The sequence below is a fragment of the Rhinopithecus roxellana genome, chromosome 20, assembly GCF_007565055.1.
Source record: "Rhinopithecus roxellana isolate Shanxi Qingling chromosome 20, ASM756505v1, whole genome shotgun sequence".
Taxonomy (NCBI): Eukaryota; Metazoa; Chordata; class Mammalia; order Primates; family Cercopithecidae; genus Rhinopithecus; species Rhinopithecus roxellana.
This window is the reverse complement of record NC_044568.1, coordinates 351066-367923: the sequence shown is the minus strand read 5'-3', so window position 1 is coordinate 367923 and position 16858 is coordinate 351066. Positions and strand designations below refer to the sequence as shown.

Sequence of the window (16858 nt, the reverse complement as noted above, 5' to 3'; positions counted from 1 at the left end):
CAAGTATTCATCTTACAGGTTGTTCTGTAATCCAAACATGACAGCTTGGAGAACAGCATTTAGAAAACAAAAGTCAATGTAAAAAGACAGACTAAAACAACTAGAAGCCAGGCACAGTGGCTCATGCCTGTAATTCCAGCACTTAGGGAGGCTGAGGTAGGCAGATCACCTGAGGTCAGGAGTTCGAGACCAGCCTGGCCAACATGGTGAAACCCCATCTCTACTGAAATTAGCCTGGCATGGTGGGGTGCACCTGTAATCTCAGCTACTTGGGAGCCTGGGAGGCAGAGGCTACAGTGAGCCAAGATCACGCTGCTGCACTCCAGCCTGGGTGACGGAATGAGACTCCATCTCAAAAACAAATTAAAAAAAACCCAACTAGGACAGTATAGGTTTTATATGGCTCGGACTTTATAGTTTTCTTTTTTTTTTTTTTGAGACGGAGTCTTGCTCTGTCACCCAGGCTGGAGTGCAGTGGCCGGATCTCAGCTCACTGCAAGCTCCGCCTCCCGGGTTTACGCCATTCTCCTGCCTCAGCCTCCCGAGTAGCTGGGACTACAGGCACCTGCCCCCTCACCCGGCTAGTTTTTTGTATTTTTTTTAGTAGAGACGGGGTTTCACCATGTTAGCCAGGATAGTCTCCATCTCCTGACCTTGTGATCCACCCGTCTCGGCCTCCCAAAGTGCTGGGATTACAGGCTTGAGCCACTGCGCCCGGCCAACTTTATAGTTTCCTTACTGCATCATCAATGTATCGCTGTAGAATATCTGTTCCAGGTAGGCGCGGTGGCTCAGCACTTTGGGAGGCCAAGGCGGGTGGATTGCTTGAGCCCAGGAGTTCAAACTCAGCCATTGCAACATGGTGAGCCCCCGTTTCTATTAAAAAAAATACAAAAATTAGTCAGGCATGGTGATACATGCCTGTAGTCCCAGCTACATGGGAGGCTGAGGTGGAGAGAATCACTTTACCATTGGGAAGGTCTAGGCTGCAGTGAGCTGTGATCACACTACTGTACCCCAGCCTGGGTGACAGAGTGAGACCCTGACTCAAAAAAAAAAAAGAAAGAAAAATAAAAGAAATAAACCCTGTCTCTATTAAAAATACAAAAAATTAGCTGGGTATAGTTGTGCATACCTGTAGTCCCAGCTGCTCGGGAGGCTGAGATGGGAGAATCACCTGAACCCAGGAAGTCAAGACTGCAGTGAGCCATGATTGCACTGCTACATTCAAGCCTGATCAACGGGAGTGAAACCTTGTCTGCTGTCTCAATGAATGAATGAATGAATGAATGAATGAATGAATGAATGAATGAATGAATGTTTCTTCAGCTGACCCCATTGCTCTGGCTTTAAAGAAATACCTTTTCTTCTTGGTTTTATTTAACCTTCGAGATCCATCCAATAATCTCTAATATCATCAATTAGCACTTCCCCTTTAACTTCCCAAACACTAAGGTACTTCATTTTCCCAATCTGAAACATGTTATCAGCCGGGCACAGTGGCCTGTAATCTAATCGCAGCACTTTGGGAGACCGAGGAGGGTGGATCACTTGAGACTAGGAGTTCGAGACCAGCCTGGGCAACATGGTGAAACGCCATCTCTATATGAAATTTAAAAAAGAAAAGAAGCATTATTTCTGCTGCCGCTGCTCTGTTTGGAAGATGACAGAGCTCCCGGAGTTTTGCCAGTCTTTTGTTCCATTACAAGTTTTTCTGAAGCAACTTACTTTTTCTTCTTTAACTTTTTGTCAACCTCACTGTCAGAATTGCTGCCAGAAGAGCTTGAAGAAGCAAATTCCTTTGATTTAGACATTGCACTGCCCTACTCCTGCAGCTGAACACCCTCCTGTTCACTCATGTGCAACTGACTCATTTTTAAAAACAACTTTTTTGGCTGGTTACAGTGGCTCACGCCTGTAATCCCAGCATTTTGGGAGGCCAAGGCAGGCAGTTCACAAGGTCAGGAGTTCGAGACCAGCCTTACCAACATGGTGAAACTCGTTTCTACTAAAAATACAAAACTTAGCTGGGCGTGGTCACAAGCACCTGTAATCCTAGCTACTCTGAGACAGAGTACTGAGTACTGAGTACAGAGTGCTGAGGCTGAGACAGGAGAATTGCTTGAACCCGGGAGGCAGAGGTTGTGGTGAGCCGAGGTCACGCCACTGCACTCCAGCCTGGGCGACAGAGTGAGACTCCATCTCAAAAAAAAAAAAAAACAACTTTTTTTTTTTGAGACAGGATCTCACTGTGTCACCCAGGCTAGAGTGCAATGGCGCCATCATAGCTTACTATGGCCTCAACCTCCTGGGCTCCAGTGATTCTTCCACCTTTGTCTCCCACGGATCTGGGACTACAGGAATGCACCACCACGCCTAGCTGATTTTGTTTTGTTTTGTTTTGTGGAGACAGAGTCTCACTATGTTGCCCAGGCTGGTATTTTAAATTTTTAAATCAGAGACAGGATTTTGCTATGTTACCCAGGCTAGTTTTAAACTCTAGAGGTCAGACTGTCCTCCTACCTTGACCTCCCCAAACACTGGGATTACAGACATGAACAACGGTGTCTAGTCCCATGCACCATTTATTGATTGATTGAACGCTTAGCTTTGTCAAAGACTATCCTTACAAGCATTCCATCTGTGTCTCAGAACGCTTTTGGGTAGTTAGTGGAATACCCTGTTAGAAGGGACAAACGATACTTTAACTCACAGATGAATCACCTGGGGACCTAGTTAATGTGCAGATTCTGACTCAGTAGGTCTGGGGTGGAGCCTGAGAGCCTGCATTTCTGACTGACTCCCAGGAGGCTGATGCTAGGGGCCCACAGACCACACTTTGAGTAGCCAGGACATCGATCATAGACATTTGTCTTTTGATTCTGCACAAGGCTGGAGGTGGGTGACTCCAGGATGAGACTAGCAGCATAGGGATGCCAGGGCTCTATTTTGGCTTCTCTCTGCCTTCATTGCCCTCCCTCCTGCAGTTGCAAGTAGCTGTGGCAGGTCTAAGCATGCTCCCCTCACAGGACAACATCCAAAGAGGACAGAAGTGGGGTAGTGGGAAATTTTAAGAAGGGGTTTTCCTCCTGTGGCTGTCTCTCCTTGTCCTTTGGAGAGAAAAACCTTTCCCAGAACCTTAATTCTTCCTTACCCCCAAGGCGTGCTTTTCTTCGCATCCTAGTGACTAGGATGGGGTTACATTCCTGCCTGGACTCGTCACTGGCATGGGGCAATAGGATTGCAAGATTGGCTATGCCAATCAGGATTCAACCCCTCAGGCTAAGCATTTTGCTATTTTCTTGTTAGCAAGGAAAAAGCATGGAATGGCTGATAGATAGGCAGACGTTCGTGTCTGCTACACCATGTTATCTTGGTTTTCCACACAACTGTATTATTATCCCCATTCTAGACTGAGGAAGCAGCTTGCAGTAGTAACTGACTTGCTTAAGGTCACACAGCTATGGCAAAGGTAGGACTCCTGTCCATCAACCTGTCCATCAGCAGTACTCACGCTGCTCTGCTCCCCATCAGGTATGACAATAGGTGCCGGAACATGAGCCAGGAGCAGGTGGCCCAGAAGCTGGCCAAGGACCCCAAGCCTGCGATCCGCTTCCGCCTGGAGCAGGCAGCGCCGGCCTTCGAGGACCTGGTGTATGGCTGGAATAGGCATGACGTGGCCAGCGTGGAGGGAGACCCAGTCATCATGAAGAGCGATGGCTTCCCCACATACCACCTGGCCTGCGTGGTGGACGACCACCACATGGGCATCAGCCACGTGCTGCGAGGCTCCGAGTGGCTCGTCTCCACTGCCAAGCACCTGCTTCTCTACCAGGCCCTGGGCTGGCAGCCACCCCACTTCGCCCACCTGCCCCTGCTCCTCAACAGGGATGGCAGCAAGCTCTCCAAGAGGCAAGGGGACATTTTCCTGGAGCACTTTGCTGCTGAAGGCTTCCTGCCCGATTCCTTGTTGGACATCATCACCAACTGTGGCTCAGGTTTTGCAGGTACCTCTCCCCCTGAGCAGTCCCAGCAGCAGAGAGTGTGGCCAGGAGGAGCAGGGCTTTGGCTCAGACAGTCCTGCTCTTTGGTCCCAGCTTTGCCATCTACCAGCCGGGTGACCTTGGACAAGTTTATTCTTTTATTCAACAGATGTTTATTTTGCCAGACACTGCATTAAGTGCTGGGGCTACAATAGTGAGCACGATAGACACAATCCCTGCCCTCAAGGGGCTTATAGTCTCTGAGCCTCAGTTGCATATCTGGAAAATGGGGACAAGTGTCTACTTCATAGGGTTAGGATTCACTGAGCTCAGGAGTGTAAGATACCGAGCCCAGCACCTGTCACACAATAAGCACAAAAAATGACAGACCCCTATGATTATGACAATTATTGTTACTATTACAAGCATGTATGCTAACAGTATTACTAGAACTAATATGGATCTACTTTCTTTTTTTCCTTCTTCATTTTACTGCTAGATGAATCTAGTTTATTTCAAGCTGAGCACTTATCCATGGTCCATGACTTAGACCTAAACCTTGAAGAAGCAAGTATCAGATAGGATGACCTGAAGGATTTCTGAAAATGTGTCCAGAATAGTCTGCCTGCTGGTCTCACTTCATTTAATACAACATACTGTTAAAGGGTAGATACATGTCTCCACTCTTCGTAAGAGGATTGTGAAGCTCAGAGAAGCTGAGTAACTTGCCAAAGTCACACACCTAGTGAGGGATATAGTGCTTTAGGCCTATGCCTGATCACGGTGCCTGCTGACTGTGGGACTGAGCTGCTGCTCACAAGAAGCAGCTCCCAGCACCATGGTTCTTAACTTTTTTGTTTTTGAAACAGAGTTTCACTCTTGTACCCCAGGCTGGAGTGCAATGGTGCGATCTCGGCTCACTGCAACCTCCGCCTCCCGGGTTCAAGCGATTGTCCTGCCTCAGCCTCCCGAGTAGCTGGGATTACAGGCACCTGCCACAACGCCCGGCTGATTTTTGTATTTTTAGTAGAGACGAGGTTTCACCATGTTGTCCAGGCTGTTCTCGAACTCCTGACCTCAGGTGATCCGCCCGCCTTGGTGCTTGAGCCATTGCACCCAGCCTGGTTCTTAACTCTTGACTGTGCTTTGGAATCAACTAGGAAGCTTGTAAAATATGCTCAGACCCCAACCAAACCCAGTTGACTCAGACTCTCTGGTACAGCCAGGCAATGAGTGTACTGTTCTGCAGCTCGTGTCTTGAGAGTAATGGAGATGGGTTTAGCCTGATTGCTTTCAGACCCTTTTTTCCTTAACGACAGAACCCTTTCTGAAAAGGAAAACCTATTCAGGCTCTAGATATATAAATAGCTAGAAGTTAAATCCCTTTGGGCAAAGTGGAATGGGGAGCCCAGGGCTTGCTCACTCAGCCTCCCTTATGTTTGAAAGTAGAAGGAGGGCGGGCGCAGTGGCCCACGCCTGTAATCCCAGCACTTTGGGAGGCCAACGCAGGAGGATCATTTGAGCCTGGGAGTTTGAGACCAACCCAGGCAATATAATGAAACTCCGTCTCTACAGAAAAATTTGTTTGTTTATTTATTTATTTATTTATTTGATGGAGTCTTACTCTGTTGCCCAGGCTAGAGTGCAATGGCACAATCTTAGCTTACTACAACTTCCGCCTCTCAGGTTCAAGTGATTTTCCTGCTTCAGCCTCTTGAGTAGCTGGGATTACAGGCATGTGCCACCACGCCTGGCTAATTTTTGTATTTTTAGTAGAGATGGGTTTCACCATGTTAGCCAGGTCAGTGTCGAACTCCTGAGCTCATGATGTGCCCACCTCTGCCTCCCAAAATGCTGGTATTATAGGTGTAAGCCACCATGCCTGGCCCTACAGAAAAATTTTAAAATTAGTCGGGTGTGGCAGTATGTGCCTGTAGTTCCAGCTACTTGGAAGACAGGCTGGAGTATCGCTTGAGCCTGAGAGTTTGAGGTTACAGTGAGCTATGATTGTACCGTTGCACTCCAGCCTGAGCAGCAGAGCAAGATCCTGTCTCTCAAAAAAAAAGAGATAAAGTGGAAGGAGGAAGGGAGGGAGGAAGCTGAATGGCTGGGCCTCTCTTCTTTGCAGAGAACCAAATGGGCAGGACCCTGCCAGAACTGATCACGCAGTTCAACCTGACCCGGGTCACCAGTCACTCAGCCCTGCTGGACCTGGAGAAGCTCCCAGAATTCAACAGGTGAGTGGGGATCATGGAGATCCCCTGGTGGGAAAGGGCTTTCTTGCTCAAGACAGTCCCTAGAGCAGAGGGTATAATGGACTCTGGTACCTAATTCTGTGTGACCACGGGTAAATCACCTAACCTCTTAGAACCTCTGTTTCCTTTTCTCTAAAATGGGATTAATAACAGTACCAATCTTATGTGATTGTTCTATGAAAGTATCTTGTATAGCCCTGGCACATACATAGTGCTCAATAAATGGTATACATAAATATATATATATATATATTTTTTTTTTTTTTTTTTTTTTTTTTTGAGACGGAGTCTCACTCTGTTGCCCAGGCTGGAGTACAATGGCACAATCTCAGCTCACTGCAACCTCTGCCTCCCGGGTTCAAGCGATTCTCCTGCCTCAGCCTCCGAAGTAGCTGGGATTATAGGTGCCCACCACTATACCCGGCTGATTTTTTTGTATTTTCGGTATGAGACGGGGTTTCACCATGTTAGTCAGTCAGGTCTCGAACTCCTGACCTCAGGTGATCCACCCGCCTTGGCCTCCCAAAGTGCTGGGATTACAGGCGTGAGCCACCACGCCCAGCGGTACATATATTTTTATCATTAGCGTTGTGTTCCTAGCCACCCCTTGTGTGGACTCTGTTAACAACCAAAGCCTGGAGAGGGGTATCTTCATTTTGGACTCACCTCCCCCTGTCAACCTTTCACCCAGCCAACACAGTGATTGAGCACTGTCCCATGGCATCTACTTTATATTTCACATATTTGATATTGCAAGTAGCTCTTCACTCGGAAACCTCCAAATATCGTTCCAACTCAAATCATTGTTAACATGTCTGAGTCAAAGGGTATTAGTGTTGTCCAGGCGTGGTGGCTCACACCTTTAATTCCAGCACTTTGGGAGGCCAAGGTTGGCAGATCACCTGAGGTCAGGAGTTCGAGACCAGCCTGGCCAACATGGTGAAACACTATCTCTACTAAAAATACAAAAATTAGCTGGACATGGCACATGCTTGTAGTCCCAGCTACTTGGGAGGCTGAGGCAAGGAGGATCACTTGAACCCGGGAGGCAGAGGTTGCAGTGAGACAGGATCACACCACTGCACTCTAGCCTGGGCAACAAAGTGAGATTCTGTCATTAAAAAAAGTTATTAGTGGTTAAGACCATCAGCCAGGTGTGCACCTGGGGTGAGGGTCTTACTGATACTTTGCCTAGAGCACTAGTTTGGGGACGCAGTATCCTCAGTGCATTTACTTGCATGAGCCCAGATAATTAACATCAGTTGCAGATATTTTAGGGCTGTTTATTTACTTCTTCCATCAGACCTATGAGGTCAGTTGTATGATTTTGCCCTGTTTTACATATGAGGAACCCAGGACATAGAGAGGTTAAGAAGCTAGCCCCAAAGTTCACACAGTAAACAGTGGGCATCTTTTGAATGGGGCATTCAAGAGTGGATGTAGGCTGGGTGTGTTGGCTCATACCTGTAATCCCAGCACTTTGGGAGGCCGAGGCAGGTGGATCACCTGAGGTGAGAAGTTTGAGATCAGCCTGGCCAACATGGTGAAACCCCATTTCTACTAAAAAATACAAAAAAATAGCCCGATGTGGTGGTGGGTGCCTGTAGTCCCAGCTACTCAGGAGGCTGAGACAGGAGAATCGCTTGAACGCAGGAGGTGGAGGTTGCAGTGAGCCGAGATTGCACCATTACACTCCAGCCTGGGCAACAAGAGTGAAACTCCATCTCAAAAAAAAAATGCCACTTTCTATATATTTTAGAGGCTGGGTCTTGCCCTGTCACCCAGGTTGGAGTGCAATGGTGACATCTCAGTTCACTGCAGCCTCAAACTCCCAGGCTGAAGTGATCCTTCCTCCTCAGCCTCTGGAGTAGGTGTCTACAGGTGTGTACCACCACGCCAGGCTAAGTTTATTATTTTTAATATTTTTTTGTAGAGATGGCATCTCACTATTGTTGCTCAGGTTGGTCTCAAACTCCTAGCCTCAAGTGATCCTCCCTTCTTGGCCTCCCAAAGTTCTGGGATTAAGTGAGTCATTGCACCTGGCCAAAATCTTCTCCAGGTCCAATAGGGCTGAGTGGCAGGTGACCCAGGAAGCCGAGGTTGCAGTGAGTGGAGATTGCACCACTGTACTCCAGCCTGGGCAACACAGTGAGGCTCCATCTCAAAAATAAATAAATAAATACAAATAAAATGTCAGCTACTATTTTGAAAACACTGAAAACGTGGCTGGGCATGGTGGCCCACACCTGTAATCCTGGCACTTTGGGAGGCCAAGCTGGGTGGATTGCTTGTTGCCCAGCCTGGGCAACATAGCAAGACCCTGTCTCTACAAAATATTAAGACATTAGCCGAGCATGGTGATGTGTGTCTGTGGGCCCAGCTACTTGGGAGGGTGAGGTGGGAAGATCACTTGTGCCTCGGAGGTCTAGGCTGTAGTAAGCCATGATTGTGGTACTGCACTCCAGTCTGAGCAACAGAGCAAGACTCTCAAACAAAAACAAAACCAAAACCCCTGAAAACAAAGCATGTCTCCGAGTTGCTTGGGACTTTCAGGCTGTTTGTGAACTTAGTCGCATCCCTTTCTTTTTATAAATGTAAAGAGAATTCTACTTCTAGCTTGCGAAAGGGAGGGCTTATGGAACCTGATATGTCATTCTTCCAACTTCACCCTCTCCCCGGGGGAGAGACGGTTTGGGTGGGTTGGGGTGTTGACAGTAGGGCAGCCCCTTGATTTCTTCCGCAGGCTGCACCTCCAGCGGCTGGTGAACAATGAGAGCCAGAGGCGCCAGCTGGTGGAGAAGCTGCAGGCCCTTGTGGAGGAGGCCTTTGGGAGCCAACTGCAAAATAGGGATGTCCTCAACCCAATCTACGTGGAGAGGATCCTCCTGCTGAGACAGGTGTGGTGTCAGGGGTCTGGGAGGCTGAGGGAGGGGTAACTGGGTGCTTCAATTCCTCCTCCCTTCCAGAGCCCTGTCCCTAGTGCATTCAACGACTGCCTCCTTCCTCAGGGTCACATTTGCCGCCTGCAGGACTTGGTGTCCCCAGGGTACTCTTATCTATGGACTCGCCCTGCGGTGGGTCGAGCGCAGCTGGACGCCATCTCGGAGAAGGTGGATGTGATTGCTAAGCGTGTGCTGGGGTGAGTACCCGCAGGCTGAGCTCAGGGTTCCACACCCTCCTTCCCCCTCTCCCTCCCACGGCTCCCTTTCCTTCAAGGTTAGGCTGTTGGGCCCCCAGCACAACCCCATGGCCAGTAAAAAAGTGACCCTTCACTGGCTTTCGTTGGTGGGAGGGCTTACCCGGAGGACCGGGCTTTCCCTGTACATAGGCCTGTGTTCACTGCTTGCACCAACCTGGTTGCATCCCAGCTCTGCCATGTACTCACCAGATTATGTCACCTTGCTCAGGCGGCTTCACTTTGGCCAAGTTACTGTACCTATTTGAGCTTCCTTTTCCTTCTTGGTAAGAGAGAGATGATGCTAATTCTTACTGTTAACAGTAATAACTTTCAATTACAAATGCATCCAAAGCTGACTTAGGCAAGAGGGGAATTGATTGCTTATGTAGCTGCAGATGCTAGAAGGGCTGCTGGAGGCACAGCTTAATGCAGGAGTCAGTACTCCATTACCAAGATTTGCTTTCTCTCTCTGCCTTTCCCCTTCTGTCCCTCCTCCCCGATGCTGACCACTTTTCCTGCAGAGGCTCTGTATCAGGTAACTAGAGGGCAAGTTTCTCTACCAGACAAAAGAAATGACAGCACATATCCCCTGTGGAATTAAATTTCTCCCTTATGTAGCAATCTGCAGGAAGCAGCTCAGGGCTCATCCTCCCACCTCAGCCTCTTGAGAAGCTGGGACTACAGGCACAGGTCACCACGCCCAGCTAATTTTTTTACTTTTTGTAGAGACAAGGTCTTGCCATGTTGCCCAGGCTGGTCTCAAACTCCTAGGCTCAAGCGATCTTCACGCCTCAGCCTCGCAGAGTACTAGGATTACGGGCGTGAGCCATGTGCCTGGCCGGGGCCTATTAGTTCTAATTCACCAGGATTCAGTGTCGTAAGTGCCTGTCTCCACCATGAGGCTGGATTTCATATTTGCTCTGGGACTCCCTCTCGAGTCAGGAAAGCTGATATCCAAATGTTCAGGAGCTGCCAGATCCCTAGAAATACCTTCTATTCCCATGCCAAGCTCTGGGCCCGCTCTAGCGGGTCTGGAATTGCCATTGTTCCTGGCCTGGGACCTGTCATTCTTTCGTCAGCTCCTCAGCATTCTGCTTCCCTGCAGTGCCACTGGGGAGAGTGTCTGCTTTTTTCCCACATTATATTTTATGTCTTCAGTATTTCATCTCCTGGATTTTGTAAATGGCAGTACTCATGTGACCCAGTTAAGAATTGTCTCAGTCCATGGGGTTGCTATAGCAAAATAACATAGACTGACGGCTTCAACAACAGACATTTCTTTCTCATAGGTCTAGAGGCTAGAAGTCCAGGGTCAAGTTGCTGCCGATTCGATGTCTGGTGATGGCCTTGTTCCTGGGCCCTTCCCTTTTCTGGCCCTTTGCTGTGTCCTCACGTGGTGGAGGGATGGGGGACCTCTCTGGGGTGTCTTTTATAAAGGCACTCATCTGTGCATGGGGGCTCTGCCCACATGACCTGATCACCTTCCAAAGCCCACACCTCTGAATACTGTCCCCTTGAGGGTTAAAATTTCAACATATGAATTTAGGGGAACACAAACATTCAGAACATAGAGATGATGCAGTAAGAATGATCACCCTTGTCTGAAATTGAAATTCATCTGCTTCAGTGCTGACAGTAAGGAAATCTGTCTGCACTGAAAGGCTATTTCTTCAAATCACTTATGAACCCAGTTCCCTGAGGCAGTAGTGGTCCATACTGAGTTGACTTTGGAATGCGGTTGCCTGGACCATGTTTGAGCAGGCAGGGTCAGAATTGCCATCACAGATCATCTGCATCAGGAAGATGTCCAGCCTCAGTTCCTCTTCAGTGTCTCCACTTTGGAATCTCCAGTAATAACTGAGGAGAGGCTGGGTGCTATGGCTCATGCCTGTAATCCCAGTATTCTGGGAGGGTGAATGGGAGGATCACTTGAAGCCAGGAGTTTGAGACCAGCCTCGGCAAGATAGCTTGACCCCATCTCTACAAAAAGTAAAAATAAAATTAGCCAGGTATGGTGGTGGGCACCTGTGGTCCAAGCTGCTCAGGAGGCTGAGGTGGGAGGATCGTTTGAGCCCAGGAGTTTGAGGCTGCAGTGAGCTGTGATTGCACTACTGCATTCCAGCCTACGTGACAGAGCAAGATCCTGTCCCTTAAAAAAAAAAAAAAAAATTAACTTTTTTGAAAAATGAGAGGAACTGGGAAGTTGCAGTGAAATATACTCATCCCCAGCCTATTCCCATCTCTTGACTAAGAATCAGGGCCAGGGCAAATTTTTGCAAGTCCAGCTCTAACTGATTGGAGAATTTCTCCTGAAACTAAAGCTTTTGGGGAGAGCATCTTGCTCAGCTGGACTGCCAGGATGTGGGGGTTGGTTGCTGGCCTGTTGGAATCCTAGAGGCTTCAATTTGTGGAAGAACAGCCATAGCAAGTTGGTGACGGGGCCATTGCTGGAGCTGGGCGGGGTCTTCTGATTTCTTCTCTTCTTGGCTAGTCTCCAAAGACGTCTCCCTCTACCAATCTTAAAGCTATATTTCAGATAATTTCCCAGAAATTATCCATTCTATGTCAAATCTATTCCTAAGTTTCTTTTTTGTCGTGCCTGCAAGCAGACCTGTTTCTTTTAAGATCATTTTGTAATGTCTCAAAGCTCCTGAATGTACTTAACTAATTTCTTAAAATTTTAAATTCAAATATAAAATGTAATACTTGGCCGGGCATGGTGGCCCATGCGTATAATCCCAGCACTTTGGGGGGCCAGGGTGGGTGGATCACCTGAGGTTAGGAGTTTAAGACCAGCCTGATCAACATGGTAAAACCCTGTCTTTACTAAAAATACTAAATTAGCCGGGCATGGTGGCACGTGCCTGTAATCCCGGCTACTCGGGAGGCTAAGGCAGGAGAATCGCTTGAACCCGGAAGGTGGAAGTTGCAGTGAGCTGAGATCGTGCCATTGCATTCCAACCTGGGCAACAGAGTGAGACTCCATCTCAAAAAAAAAAAAAGTAATATTTCTGAGTATTTATCATGTGTTCAGGCACTTGGTGCTTTGTAAGTTTTAACTCTTTACGATATCCCTGTGCAGGACAGATACTATTATTTTTTTTTTTTTATTTTGAGACAAAGTCTCACTCTGTCACCTAGGCTGGAGTGCAATGGTGCGATCTCGGCTCACTGCAACCTCCTCCTGGGTTCAAGCAATTCTCCTGCCTCAGCCTCCTGAGTAGCTGGGACTACAGGCGCCCACCACCACCCTTGGCTAATATTTTTGTATTTTTAGTAGAAATGGTGTTTTACCATGTTGGCCAGGTTGGTCTCGAACTCCTGACCTCAAGTGATCTGCCCGCCTCAGCCTCCCAAAGTGCTGGGATTACAGGTGTGAGCCACTGCGCCAGCCTCAGGTACTATTATTCTCCCCACTTTACAGATGAGAAAACTGAGGCATAAAGATTGAATGACACAGAGGTAGCAATGAGTAAAGCCTCTTACGGCACCTCTTACCTCCCTGCATTGTGACCACTGGCTTCTCTGTGTGTGGTCCCTTGGTAGTTTTTCCGTCTCGACCTGGATAAGGGAGAAAGTGGTCAATATCTTCCTCATCTCCCTCAAAACAGGCTTGAACATTGGTTGTGCTGCTTGTACTGTAGCTGATCAATAACCTTCTGAAGCCCTTCCTCCCACCCACTTGCCATTAGCCCATGCAGGTCCTGTAAACTGGCCCTCTTCTTCTAGGCTTCTAGAAAGATCTGGTATGAGCTTAACTCAGGATATGCTGAGTGGAGAACTGAAGAAGCTATCAGAAGGTCTGGAAGGCACCAAGCACAGTAATGTGATGAAACTCCTCCGGGTGGCCCTCAGTGGACAGCAGGTGAGGCAGGGACGCAGGTTGGATTGTTCCCTGGAGCCCCTCATTGATCCTTTGAACTTACGTTTCCTGGCAGGCACTGAGCTCGATGTTCAAGATACAAGGATGAAAGAAATATGATCACTCCCCTCATTCAGTCAATCAACAGACACTATTGAGTACCCACTATGTGCAAGCATTGTGTTAGGTACAGTGGATACAGTATAGAATGAAACACACATTCATAATCTCTACCTTCATGGGGTTTGCAGTTTATTGGGGATAACAGACCTACCAATAGCTTACTTAATATGGGAAAAACAGGCCAGGCATGGTGGCTCACACCTGTAATCCCAGCACTTTGGGAGGCCTAGGCAGGTGGATCACCTGAGGTCAGGAGTTTGAGACCAGCCTGGGCAACATGGTGAAACCTTGTCTCTACTAAAATTACAAAAAATTAGCTGGGTGTGGTGGTGCGCCTGTAATCCCAGCTACTTGGGAGGGTGAGGCACGAGAATTGCCTGAATCTGGGAGGCAGAGGTTGCAGTGAGCCAAGATTGTACCATTGTATTCCAGCCTGGGTGATAGAGTGAGACTCCATCTCAAAAAAAAAAGAGGCGGTGGTTGGGGGAGAAACAGGCTCCTAGGACCCATCCTTGTCCAGGGAAATAACACAAGCATTGATCCTCAGAACACAGGCAGCAGTTTGGGGGGCTGGCCTGGGAATAATTTCTGCAGACTGAGGCTAAGCTTCAGTTCTTAGGCAGTTTAAGGTAGTAAGGCAATATTTGCTCTTTTTGTTCTCAGCAAGGACCTCCTGTAGCTGAGATGATGTTGTCCTTGGGACCAAAGGAAGTGCGGGAACGGATCCAGAAGGTGGTTTCCAGCTAGGGAGAGGATGTGTCGGGCAATGGAGATCGCCCTGAGAACCTGTGAGCTTAGAAACAGCTTTCAGAGACCAGAAGGAGGCCTGGGGCCTGTTGGGAAGTTTGCCGAAGGAACTAAGAGTGGAAACAATCTCTGACTGCACACAAGTGCATTTATGGATCCACCACAGGCCCGTCCTTGTCAGCTGGCTGGGGAAGCCCAACCCATCTAACCTCCTTGACTCTGGAAAGGCATTCTCTGGGTCTGGTTTCTCACACATTACACAGCAGAGGTTCGGTGTTAGTTCACAGAAAAGCTAACATCCCGGAACAATGCAGAAGCCTTGGGTTTCAGTTTGCTAGGGTCCCCATAACAAAATGCCACAGAACCAGGTGGTTTAAACAACGGAGATTTATTTTCTTAACATTTCCGGAGGCTAGAGGTTCAAGATCAAGGTGGCAGGCCTGGTTTTTCCTGAAGGCCTCTTTTCTTGACTTGCAGACAGCTGTCTTCTCACTGTTTCCTTGTGTGGTCTTCCCTCCATGCATACACATCTCTAGTTTCATTATGTGCCCAACGTTCCTCTTCTAAGAATACCAGTTGCACTGGATTTTAACTTTAACCAGCCTCATTTTAACTTAATCACCTCTTTAAATGCTCATTCTCCAAGTAAAGTCTCATTCTGAGGTGCTAAGGGTTTCTCAACATAAGAATTTAGAGGGACACAATTCAGCCCGTAGAAGCTGGGCAGCGGGACTCATGGGTCCCAGTTCTCAGGCCCCAAGGACTCAGAGCAGTAAAGGATACGTGACACAAGCAGGGCTGAACTGGATGCCAGCCTTTCTTTGGGGTTGTAAAAGGAGAAGTGACTCCACTGCCAACGGTAAGCACTCTTGTCTTATGCTACCCTTTATTCTTGAGCCTTGGGGCAGCCTGTGTCTCCCTTCCCTAAACATCATGTGTTCCATTTTTCCAGTCTTCCAGACCTGGTCCTTGGACTGGAGATCTCCACCCTGCCTATTTTGTGGCTTTCTCTTCAAATCCACCTCTTCCTTCCTCCATGACTTATAAGTCATCATCTCTGCTGGTTTCTGAAATGAGATATGCTTCTTGGGTTCTTCAGTGAAGAGGAGTAGCAAGTGAAAGGAGGATAGTGGCGGGGTAGACAAACCCCTACAAGGCTTCTAGGCTTCCCCTGCATGGCAGCCAGCCTCTAAGTTGGCCCCCAACCATCCCTGCCTTTTTCTATTCACATCCTTGTGTGGTTCCTTCCCCCACTGAATAGGCCTGACTTGTGTAACCACTATGCTATTGAAGAAATGGAGAGTTGGGTTTCTGAGGGTAAGTGATGAAATACATCATGGCTTCTGTCTTGTTCTCTTTGATTGCTTACTTTGGGGGAAGCCAGCTTCCAGGTCATGAAAATACTTAAGCAGCCTTATGGGGTGCTCCACATGACAAGGGATCGAGGCCTCCCACCAACAGCCATGGGAGTGTGCCATCTTGGAAGCCGGTCCTCCAATTCCAGCCAAGCAGCCACATGACTGCAGTCCTTGCTGATCTCGCTCGTGACCTCTATGGGAGACCCTAAGCCAGAACAACTCAGAGAAGCTGCCCTGGAATTTTCACACACATGAACTGTGAGATAGTAAATGTTTATTGTTTAAAGCTACTTGGTTTGGGGATAATTTGCGCTCCAGCAGTAGACAATTAATGTATTTATTTTGTCCAGGGGAGTGGAAAGGCGATTACAGAGTTTGTTGAGCCCCATAGAGTCCTAGTCTTTGCTTAAAGAATATACCAGTTCTTTCTAATACAGAATCCATTAAGTTCGTTGGTTGCAAACAATAGAAACCAGCTCTGCCTCACTTATGTTTATTGGAGGCCATAAGAGAGCCACAGCATCTATGGAAAAGCCAAAAAACCAGGTCTTGGAATAGACAGGAACTGGCTACAGGAGCTAATGGCCAGTCTTGTCTGAGTTCTTTGGTGGCGACACATAAACTACAACCGTTTTGTTGTTGTTAATTTCTCTGTGTTTTCCTCTCAGTTTTGGATAACTCTGCTCAAGGTTCAGATTCTGAGGAGCGAGTATCTGTTGGGGTAGCTGAGGTCTTGCTACCATTCCTTGGCCAGTAATAGGTAGTTTCACAGGGATTATATGCAATGGACGAAAAGTTGTTCCCAAGGAAAACTAGGGAGCTTTCTCCAGAAGAAGATGTAGTGGCAGAAACAATAGGTGGTTGACCACAGAAGGGGACAATAATAACAGTATTTTAATTTATCGTGCGCTTACATGAGCCTCACCCACTCCCAGGTGTCAGATAATGCTCGTAAATGCCTTAGTCCATCCTGAGATACTTTCTATCTCAGTAAATTTTTTTTATAACACTATGAGAGAAGCAGTATGTTTATTTTTCTGTTACAGATATGGAAACCGAGGCTCCGAAAAGTTAACTAAAGCTTCTGAGGTTATAGTACGGGGCAAAAACCAAGACTTAAACTCAGATCTGTGCCGATCCAGAGTCCAAGCTTAGCTCTGATCTACTGAGTGTTGTCAGAGCATCTGTTTCTAAGACATTAAGAATGGTTACAAGGAGCTCCTTGGCTCACAGTCAAGAGAGAGTTTTTAACAAAGTGAGTGATCAAAATACTAAGTCGATTCTGGTATATCTACAACATGGATGAACCTCTAGGACTTTATGCTAAATGAAATGTTAGTCACAAAAGGACA

The 16858-nt window shown here is 47.7% G+C and overlaps 1 protein-coding gene and 1 pseudogene across 5 annotated transcripts in view; one reads left to right on the top strand and one right to left on the bottom strand.

The window, feature by feature from the left end:
* EARS2 (glutamyl-tRNA synthetase 2, mitochondrial) overlaps window positions 1-16521 on the top strand; it is a 34729-nt gene extending 18208 nt beyond the window's left edge. For 2 of the 5 annotated variants that reach the window (XM_010358216.2, XM_030924743.1), the window contains 6 exons: window positions 3535-4007; window positions 6112-6220; window positions 8982-9135; window positions 9247-9377; window positions 13146-13281; window positions 14065-16518. In XM_010358216.2, coding sequence (XP_010356518.2) covers window positions 3535-4007; window positions 6112-6220; window positions 8982-9135; window positions 9247-9377; window positions 13146-13281; window positions 14065-14148 — 1087 coding nt within the window. In that variant the 3' untranslated portion in view covers window positions 14149-16518. Of the gene's footprint in view, window positions 1-3534; window positions 4008-6111; window positions 6221-8981; window positions 9136-9246; window positions 9378-13145; window positions 13506-14064 lie in introns of those variants that run through there. The other 3 variants (XR_747407.2, XM_030924742.1, XM_010358215.2) reach the window with 3 other exon arrangements.
* LOC115895215 lies at window positions 725-1919 on the bottom strand (annotated as a pseudogene).
* Window positions 16522-16858: the final 337 nt, after the last annotated feature.